Source organism: Mus pahari, chromosome 10, assembly GCF_900095145.1.
Source record: "Mus pahari chromosome 10, PAHARI_EIJ_v1.1, whole genome shotgun sequence".
Taxonomy (NCBI): Eukaryota; Metazoa; Chordata; class Mammalia; order Rodentia; family Muridae; genus Mus; species Mus pahari.
In genome coordinates this window covers 80,660,562-80,671,519 of record NC_034599.1, presented here as the reverse complement: position 1 = coordinate 80,671,519, position 10,958 = coordinate 80,660,562, and the positions used below count along the sequence as shown (strand labels likewise).

At 38.1% G+C, this 10,958-nt stretch overlaps 1 protein-coding gene across 10 annotated transcripts in view; it reads right to left on the bottom strand.

The window, feature by feature from the left end:
* Dop1a (DOP1 leucine zipper like protein A) overlaps positions 1-10,958 on the bottom strand; it is a 92,061-nt gene that overhangs the window by 51,414 nt on the left and 29,689 nt on the right. For 7 of the 10 annotated variants that reach the window (XM_029542729.1, XM_029542730.1, XM_029542723.1 and 4 more), the window contains exons 7-10: positions 5,983-6,082; positions 4,861-4,970; positions 3,540-3,648; positions 2,393-2,513 (exon numbers count right to left, since the gene is read on the bottom strand). In XM_029542729.1, the coding sequence (XP_029398589.1) occupies positions 2,393-2,513; positions 3,540-3,648; positions 4,861-4,970; positions 5,983-6,082 (440 nt within the window). The remainder of the gene's footprint in view (positions 1-2,392; positions 2,514-3,539; positions 3,649-4,860; positions 4,971-5,982; positions 6,083-10,958) is intronic. The other 3 variants (XM_029542731.1, XM_029542726.1, XM_021205946.2) reach the window with 1 other exon arrangement.

Genomic DNA, 10,958 nt, shown 5'->3' with positions numbered 1-10,958 from the left:
CCTAATCAGCCATCATTGGGAAGAGAGGCCCCTTGGTCTTGCAAACTTTATATGACCCAGCACAGGGGAATACCAGGGCCAAGAAGAGGGAGTGAGTGGGTAGGAGAGCAGGGGCGGGGGGAGGGTATAGGGAACTTTCGGGATAGCATTTGAAATGTAAATAAAGAAAATATCTAATAAAAAAATAAAACTGCAAAAAAAAGAAATATTAATGTATTTTTCAAAGTCGAGTGCAGCGTTATTAGGGCAGTCCACATTACTACACAGCTGCTAGAATACTGCCTGATTGGAGTTGACTGCAATGGTGACATAATCTAGTCCCACTCTGTTATATAGAACTACTTTTCAGAACTTGAGTTTGCATAATTCAAAAGAATGAAAATCAGAATTTGTTTAACATACTCTCTGCAGAGTAACCCACAAGAGACCAGGAAAGGCAGGCTCCCTCTGCCTCTTTTGAGACATGCTGCTGTCATGTGTAAGACAGTGGCACTTGAGAATCTCCTGCCTATGCCTCCCATGGCCAGATGCTAGGATCATTACAACTCTGAGTCATGACACCCAGCTTGCTTGGGGACTCTCTTAAGTGTGCAGTTGTTAATTTGGCATCAAGACTTTTTGTTTCCGTTGGCACATATACACTAAACTGTGATGTGCTTTCAGCAGCCTTCCTGCTATGGAATCTTGCTGACTTTTCTATGCTAGTCAGGATTTTCTTTCAAAGGGTAAATTATGACCAGTTTTTGACTAGTCAAGTGATAAAGTTTAGCTTGAAAACCAATAAGGTGCTGGTGTGCAGTTAAGCGGTAGACTCTCCAGGCCCCACCTGAGCAACAGCAGGGAAAAAGCAGGTGTGAAGCAGAGTTACTGCAACCTGCTCACTACAGAGACTCCCAGGAACAAGTGACCTGATTCCATGCTTACCTTTAGACTATTTCTCACCTATTTTCCCCTGTCCGTTCTATAACTAGAGTGACTGTATTATGTAGATACTGTCAGGGAGGGACAAAAAGAACTAACATACTCCCTAGGAGAATACAAATTAGTACAGAGTACAACTTTTCTAACAAAAAAGTGAGAAATATATCATCAGAAATCATATGGATATGTTTTATGTACATATAAAAGTATGCTTTAGGCAAGTTAAGGGTATTACCCAATTACCACCAAAGAGTCAATAATGAAAGGCAGAATTAGTGAAAACCAAACCAAACCAAAACCAAAACCAAAAAACAATAGAAGTCTGGGAACCTTTGTCCTATATTACAGTAGCAGTACTACTAGAGAAGAAGCGATCCACCTAACACAGAACAGAAAAAGACTTTTTTTCATTAACTGACATGTGTCAGTCTCCTGTGAGTGTATAAATTAAAATTCTCGGGCAGGGCTATTATTTTCACATTAACTACCACAGATTTCCTGCTTAGCTTGTACATGTGCTCCTATATTCTGTGTATATACATGTACATGGCATGATGAGCATGTGGAGGTTGAGAGGACAATTTACAGCAATGGTTTCGTTCCCTCTACCATATGACTCCAGTGGATAGAACTCAAGAGTCAGGGTTGAGCCAGGCGGTGGTGGCGCACGCCTTTAATCCCAGCACTTGGGAGGCAGAGGCAGGCGGGCAGATTTCTGAGTTCGAGGCCAGCCTGGTCTACAGAGTGAGTTCCAGGACAGCCAGAGCTACACAGAGAAACCCTGCCTTGAAAAACAAACAAAAAAAAAAAAGTCAGGGTTGGAGCCAAGTGTCTTTCTTTAACCTCTTAGCCCTCTTGTCAGCCCAACTATTAATTTCCCAAACTGGTATAATTAAGAATCAATCAAGTATGGAACACAGGGTCCCCAATGGAGGAGCTAGAGAAAGTACCCAAGGACCTGAAGGGGGCTGCAACCCTGTAGGTAGAACAACAATATGAACTAACCAGTACCCCCTGAGCTCGTGTCTCTAGCTGCATATGTAGCAGAAGATGGCCTAATCAGCCATCATTGGGAAGAGAGGCCCCTTGGTCTTGTAAACTTTATATGACCCAGCATAGGGCAAGGCCTGGGCCAAGTAATGGGAGTGGGTGGGTAGGGGAGCAGAGGTGGGGGGAGGGGTATAGGAAACTTTTGGGACAGCATTTGAAATGTAAATAAAGAAAATAAAAAAAAAAGAATCAATCAAGTAATGATTACTATCTTGTTTAAAGCACCTTTTTAAATAATGAGTACAATTAATTATACTTCATACTATCAAAGTGATAATTTTATTTATCATAATATAAACTTTAGAGTAAATTCCCTAGCCATTACTAATAATCTCATTATATGAATTCATATAGTAGAGTCCATTTCATAAGCACTAAAATGAATCCATCTTTATGTCTTGCTTAAATTTTAGCAATCTACCTGCTTAACTGAGCATGGTCCTTGCTGAAGGGTGGTTCCATCTGAAGATCCAATTCTGCTTTGCACTGAGAATATAAAGTTCTAAACACCTCAATCAGAACATCTTCTAGGATTACAGGTCCTAAAATTAATATATAGCAAATTATAGGCAGAAATAACTTAATACTAGCAAATCATGACAACATGAAGAGTGATCCAGTTGAAGCATGCTTTGAAGAAAGTACTTTAAGAAGCTAAACTGAACTCTATGTTTTAAAACATGGTCTAATAGTAAATAGTGGGATGGACATTTATCTAAAGTAGAGGGTCACATTAACAGTCCCGTTACCACTGACAGGCTCTTTAGTTTTGAGTCTTATCTTACTCATCCCAAATGGGAACAGCAGACTCACAGGACAGTCTGAACAACTTGGAGAAACTTCTGAGAGATGCACTGTTCAGCTTCCGGGATGACTGTCCACACCAGTGCTGTGACTAAATAACTATCAAACTCAGAAGGATAGACCTGTCTGCTTCACAGCTCCCACTATTCCTTAAAAAATCCTCTCAGCTTCATCACAATCACAGAACACCTAAAAATTGACTCTACTGAAGTTCTTCACACACTCACTACTTACATATTTAAAAATTTCACTTTTAAGAGCTGATTTATAGTATATGTGCCAAAAATTTAATAATTAGGAATTTTACCTATTTTATAATAGCAAAAAGCAAAAAATTGATTTTTCTAGTTAATTTTCTAGTATATCTGATATATAATATACATACAATGAAGGAAAGTACAGAAGAGCAACAAGAAGACTATGAAGGAAATATATAACTCACTATTTCTGTTCCAGCTCTCAAATCATATGAACTATAAGTTAATTATAATAGATCAAAAATGTTTCCATTTCAGAGAATAATGGTTAAGAGTCTGAGATATTGTTTCAACAATGACTCTGTTGCCTAACACAGTGTAAAACATAGGTCTTATGCTGATGTAAAGGCCAGCTGCACACCTGTAACTTTAGTAAGAAACTGTTAAGAATCCGTATTTAAAATTCATTTCAAAATACAACAATTTTTCCAATGTCTTCATCTTACTTTATTATGAAACAATACAAAAGCATGCCATCTTATGTTCTGGAACAGCACCAAATCTTACCTAGTTCAGGTTTGTCCAATAAACTGATTAAAATACGAAAAGGTTTTAAATCCTGCATGAGAGTGCTTTCTTCTCCCAATCCATTCACTTGTAAGATTCCCACCATGGCCTTTAAAAGAGAGAAGCATACTAGTGATTTAGAAACTAGTAATATTTTTAATACAGTTTTTAACTATACCCATCTGAAACGCAGCTTCACATGCTCTGTGCTATTCTGATAGGTGTCTTTTTTCTGTGCCAGGGAGAAAGCACAATGCTTTATTATTTTCACTATTCGTCTGTAATTTAGTCTTGAGATACAGCCTCACTATAAAGACTGGGCTGACAGCAAACCCATCCTCCTGCTCTCATCCTGAGTGCTGGGCTACAAGCGTAGACCATTAATCTGGATCATGAATTTTCACTGGGGAAAAAAAAGGAAAGTCAAGAGAAGTGTATTGAGAATTTGAGTGTTGGCCCTCTAGGTGTGGATATTTCTGTTTTGGACATAAATTTCAATTATGCCATCTTACCACTGAGAGATCTGGTATGCAATTATCTTCTTAGTTATTTAAATTTCAATGTACAATTGCCTTCATTTAAAAAAGTTTCAGGGCTGGTGAGATGGCTCAGTGGGTAAGAGCACCCGACTGCTCTTCCGAAGGTCCGGAGTTCAAATCCCAGCAACCACATGGTGGCTCATAACCATCCGTAACAAGATCTGACACTCCTCTTCTGAAGTGTCTGAAGACAGCTACAGTGTACTTACATATAATAAATAAATAAATAAATCTTAAAAAAAAGTTTCAAACTGCACATGATGGTACACACCTATAATACCAGCACTTTAGACGCTAAAGCAGGTAGGCCATGAATTCAAGGTCAACTGTGCTACACAGTAAGATTCTGTTTCATAATCAAATACATAAATAAAGAAAAATGCTGGAATAATCATTAGTCTTAATACACCCTGTTAGAATATTTTGAGGCATCTTAAATGTATTAGGAAATAAATGGCTAATTTTAATGTTTCTATGAGAGTTGCAGTCTTATCATATGTAGCCTGCAAAAGCCTAACTGCCTGAGATTTCATAGGAAATTTAGGTCCTGGGCAGCCTTTGAACTGACCCAACTTTCACAGGGCAGACAGTTTCAAACGCTGTCCTCCTATGGAGTCCAGCCATGATTACCATTTTGCAGTAGGTATACGTGTATTACAGTCATTCTTTGTATGTTTTTCAGTCTTGTCTTTACTTCTTCAATTATGAATTTAGTTAAAGCAAGAGTTTGTCTTAGGCTTTTCAATGGGAGGTAAGCAAAGAATAATAAAAACAGCTGTTACCTGGACTAACAATTCCTTTGAAAAGGTTGTAAAATAGTACGTGGCATGTTCTTCAGGATTACTGTGTCGTGTGCTCCTGGGTCCTATGATAGCACCGTTGTTATCAAAACCTCCATGGGAATAAATCACAAAAGTAATTAAAATGGAAGCCTTAATACTGTTGTTCACTAAATGCTAAAATATCTCAAAAACAGCACTAAACACTTACCCAATTAGTAGCCCATTCATTGTCAGCAAGAGAGACCATTTTAGATAGTTTAATAAAGGGAAACCAATTCAATAGATGAGTCTAATAGTATCCTTCCAGAATTATCTTTTTATTTTACACCAAATCTTACAGTGAAAAAACTACAATATCTAAGGTAAGTTATAAAATGACCTTTCATTCTAGTAAGCAGCTGTGAGGACAGGCAAACCACTCATACAAAGACTGAAGATGATGTGCATGTAATTAATGCTCTATGGCCTAAAGTGCACACAGTGTCTCACACTGGTATCACCTCTGAGGCAGTGGTACTTACTACTTACAATTCGTTGGTGACTGTGAAGTTTTGGAATTTTGTCATAATTTTGATGATTTATTCTTTTTAATAAACTAACATTAAGTATAATCATAGAAATTTATAAGAGGAAAATATCCTATTAAAGTGAACACGACTTTATGGATTAAAATAGCTGGTTCAATTAATAAGCTTCTGAAATTTGCTCAAAAAATTCATGATTAGTATTCCCTCCACCTGGGTTGATGATCATCATCATCATCATCATCATCATCATCATCATCATCATCATCATCATCGTGGTGGTGGTGGTAGGGTGTGTGTGTGTGTGTTGTGTGTGTATACTGTGCCCTTGTAGGCCAGGGGAAGGTACTAGATCCCTTGGAGCTGGAGTTACAGATGGTGTTCAGCTACCTGATGCAGGTGCTGGCAACCAAACCCTGGTCCTTCAGAAGAGCAGCTGATGCTCTTATGCACAGAGCCACCTTTCTGGCACAGTTTCTATTTTTTATTGTTTGTTTATACATAAATGTTTAGTTTTTTCATATAATTTGAGATTATAGCAAATTTCTTTTTATTTTCTTCTTTTTGTCAATTATAAGCATGCTCATTAATTACCTACCAAGAAGCCATGCATAAAGTCTTCGGTTCAAGGACATATCCCTCCTTAGTACTACATGAAGGGCTGCTGACAAGATCCTGATCATATCTGGTCGAGTGGCCTGAAAAGAATAATGTAGTTATACTTTGGTATAATATTTTTTTTACTCTTTTAAAAGGAAGAATGACTTGATGTCTGGTCTACTCAGAACATCAATGTCAGGTGTGGTTATATAACACTGCTTTATCTAAACTTTCAAATACAGGAGCTATTACTTCTAATTTACATTTGAGGAGACAGGAAGAACAGTAACCTGACTCTTGGTTTCTTTTTTGGGTAGTGTTAAAGAGCAAGTGTGGGTCCAAGCTTCCTAAGCAGGAAAGGATGGCACTGAGCGTCCACTTTGATTGTCTATTCTTTCTGCCTGCTTCTGTCTTCCACTTTAGTTCTATAACTGACACTACAGCTCACTTACTATAGCACCATGTTTAAAGTTTTTGTTTGTTTGTTTTGTTTTGTTTTGTTTTTTAGCTTTCCACCAATAGTAAAATCTGACACAAAAGAGTTTGATAAAGAGGACAAATAGCAGGAAGTCACCTATGTGCCTTAGCCATTCAGGAGTGTCAATGGGCTCTAAAGTCTTCAGGACACTGCTCACATCAATTCAGTCCATTTTCTTTTTTAAAAAATTCTAACATGGGAAAAGCACAAATAAACAAAATCCAAAGAATCCCTTTGTTCTATTCAATAACTTCAATTTTTCCACCAGATTTTTCTTCTAGCTTTAACTTGATGTTTAAAAATGACTAAAGATCCTATTTCAATCATAAGATGTAAAGTTAAAAAAAAGATGAGAAGTAGCTAATAAATTTGTTATTAACTTTAAAAATATTAGTCGGGGCCTCAGTGAGTTAAAACCCTTGTCATGCAAACCCGATGACCTGAGTTGAAGCCTAGGCTTCTGAGGTGAAGAACCCACTCCTAAAGTTGTCTTCTGATCTCCATATGTGCAACTGAAAAGCAAGTGTGTGAGTGTGCATGCACACATGCGTACACTAAATACAAATTTAAAAAAATATCACTAGGTAATAACTTAATATAGAATCTTGAAATCATAAAAACTGACCTATAAAACTATTCTATACAAAGGGACCTGAGAGCTATCAGTGGCCAGTAGCTAGCTCCAGATCTAGGGATGGGACTCTGGACCAGTCCTCTCTCCATGCTGCAGGTGTTAGCACCAAGTTTCTGCAAAAGGAGAGTCAGTTTCCTTTAAGGTTGGCTTGGTAGGTCAACCCCACTTCAGAGCAAGGCAACACATCAAGAGTATATGTGCAGCACAAACTGGACTGAATGGGCTTAAAATAAAAGATGACACAAAGCTGTGTGGATTGGGAAGGGAGTAGATCTGGGAGGGGTTGAGGGCATGAATATAATCAAAATGCATTATGTAAAATTCTCAAAGAACTAGTAAAAATAAAAAAAAATCAACAAAAATGATCTATGCCTCTTAAGGTGCTAAAGCACAGTCAAATGGAAATACTTGGGCAGTGTGCCTCATCTGGATGCAGAGTAACATCTCCTCAGTCACAATGAGGTTTCTCTGTACAATCTTCCTGATTATAGGAAAGAGCATCCACAGATGACACATTATGCCCATTCTGTCAGTAAGCTAGACATGCTTACTGTCAGTAAGATAGAAAATGTGTCCAGTGTGATTGGTACCATTCCAGGAGGCCTACAGGGTAGAAACTAGTTACCTAACAAAGAGGACACCATAAGCCTATCTAGATGTATTTCCTTTCTCTTATGCTAAGTTGACTGTTCCCAATATGTAAGAAGCAAGTTAAACCACTGGAATATCTGAACGAAAAGCAGCTAAGTAGAACATCCATTATACTAATTATAATCTTTGTATTTTTGCTGCCATGTTCTTGGAGTAAAATAAAAACACCACCAACGAAAGAAAGTAAGTTGATGATACAGCACAGCGGTAGATGAGCTTGCAGGAGACCTGGACTCTACTCCAGTCCATAGACAAAAAGGGAAGTAGGAAGGAAAGCTGGCCAGCTTCACAGTTCTTTTAAAAGAATGTTATTTGAAATCTGAGCTGTTACTCAAGGTAAACTTTTCAGTCCACGAATTTTACTATTTTGTGTACTAAAATTGTAAGCACATGTCATGTGCTTTTGCTACAAATGTAGGTTGGTTGTCTTAGTGTTTAGAACAGAATAGCTTTTAAAAAACAGGAGTGTAATTTTTGTTAAACGATGTTTTTAGTTTATATACCTTCAGTTATACCTAACATTAAATATGATCTTTTGGATTTTGGCATTTAGTAGTCATTCATTTAAACAGAAACAATATGGATATAGATAATAATATTGGTAATTCCAAAGGAAAATTAAATTATGAAAGACTGTGTGTGTTGAAGTTACAATGCTTCCAGACACTGGGCTAAAATCTTTGCAGTGTCAACATTTTTTAAACTTCACATATATGAACTGTATTTATATCTGTTTCCCCTTCCTCCAAGTCCTCCCATGTCCCACCTCCTCCTTTTCCAACTCATATCTTCTTTATCATTAGTTATTATAATGAATGAATGAATGAATGAATAAATAAAAAAATAAATACAACCTTTTGAGTCCACTTTGTGTTGTTGCAAGTATATACATTTTAGGGCTGACCCTCAGTACAGAGAAACCAATTGGGGAGTCATTCCTGGGAAAAACTGATTCTACCTCCCTCAGCAGTCATTAACTGCCTACAGCTCTTCATCTAGAAGTAGTGCTTTGTGAGATTCTCACCATCCATGTTGGCATGCCCACTGGAGTGCTATGGGTCAGGTCTTGTTTAGGCAGCAATGTTGTTGAAATGTCATGGGTACAGCTTTGATGTCATATCTAAAAGACACAGTCTTGAAGCAGATGTCCTGATCCCCAAGCTCTCAGAATCTTTCTGTCCCCTCTTTCATGATGTTCCATAGCCTTGGGTGTAGGCTGTGTTAAGTCTATATTAGTTCTGGCCAGGCACCCATGATCAGTTATTCGCTGCATTTGACCAGTTTGGAGGGGTGAGAGCTACAGGCTGTGCCACTTATGAACAGCCTGAGGGGTGAAGATGTTGCAGGCTAGGTTCCAGTGACTTACCAGCCTTGACCCATGTCCAGATGTGGGTTCTAGGTTAAGGCAGACTGGATGCTGATGGTGTAAATGGGTTGAAGTCAGGCAACTAACCAGACTGGGCAGGTGCAAAGGATGTGCAATCCGTATTAAATCCCAGGGTTGGGAACAGCACAGGGGGAACTGATCAGACTGGACCCCAACAAACGATGGACAACTAGGACAAAACCTAGAGGTTCAGTCCCTAAATTTTTTTCTACTGACTAAGTGTTATGGTTTGGGGCTGGGGAGATGGGTAATAGGTAAAGGTGCTTGCTGCCAACCCTGATAAGTTACATAATCTACATAAACGTTGACAAAGACAATCCTGCAACTTGTCCTTTTACCTACATGTAAGTGCTGTGGACATACACACAGACACAAAATAAAGTAAAATAAAATAAAGTTACTGGTTTTAAAATGCTACAGCTTAGATCAGAAACACCTGGTTCCAGGCTCACATTTTCTTTTCTTTTCTTTTTTTTTTTTATTATTTTCTTTATTTACATTTCAAATGCTATCCCAAAAGTTTCCCATACCCCTCCCCCCACCTCTGCTCCCCTACCCATCCACTCCCACTATTTCCTTTGAGGGACATGGTGGAGGTGGGTGAGTGGGAGCTGGACTTAGAATGCACAGTTGCTGCAGCAAGTTCCCACTGACATAGATCACTCCTTCTGCTGCCATCCCTTCCTTGTTACGACTGAAATCTCTGAAAGAGTAAGCTAAAATAAACCACCTTTAAGGTGTTTCATGTCAGGTAACAGTGATAAGAAAAAGTTATAGATATAAGTGGTATTAGCAACAAATATGATTGTTTAGTTGAATATGGTGAAGTGCATCTATATATGGAAAATCTTTCCAATTGAGTATACCAGCATTTTCTACATAACCAAACTTGATGTTGCAAAATCACGTATGAGTAAAAGTATACCAGCTAGACTAGCAGACCATAACAGAACACAACACTCAAAGTTCATTTATTTTTACATATTACAGTTAGCTGTTAAGATCTAACTTTGGTTTATCAAAGAAGAGTTTTACATGTATGCAATAGCATCAAGCAACCAAACTCCTATGGTATATCTCCTCACTCACAGTCATGTGGGTTATAAGCACTGTCCCCAAACCCTGGAAGCACCAATGTCTCCCCACCTTACCTGGGGAGAGAACTCAAACAGAAAAGAATAGAGGAAATGGTAAAGGTTATAAAACTTCAATTTCAGGAGGGATGTTTCAGAAAACTTCTACTACAGTAACCACAGTTAATCTGTGCTGTGCTGAAAGTGTTCTTACTGTGGAACATAAGAATGTGAAGTAATGGGTTGGTGAGATGGCTCAGTGGTTAAGAGCACCGACTGCTCTTCCAAAGGTCCCGAGTTCAAATCCCAACAACCACATGGTGGCTCATAACCATCTGTAACAAGATCTGACGCCCTCTTCTGGTATGTCTGAAGACAACTACAGTATACTTACATATAGTAAATAAATAAATCTTAAAAAAAAAAAAAAAAAAGAATGTGAAGTAATGCATGAGTGAGTAATGCGTTCTAAAATGGGTTTTCTCTCTGTCTCCGAAAAAAAAAAAGTCCACACTTTTTGTTGCTACAGTTTGAATCCAGACCTGATGCCTCTACCACTGGGCTACTCCCCAGCTAAGACACAACTTTTCCCTTCCTTTCTGGACACAGTCTCCTCCTGCCTTAGCTTCCTCAATGCTGGAACTACAGGTATGTAACACCAACACACATGGCTAAGAAGTCATTCTTTTTTTTTTAAAATTATTTTATTAGGTATTTTCTTTATTTACATTTCAAATGCTATCCCAAAAGT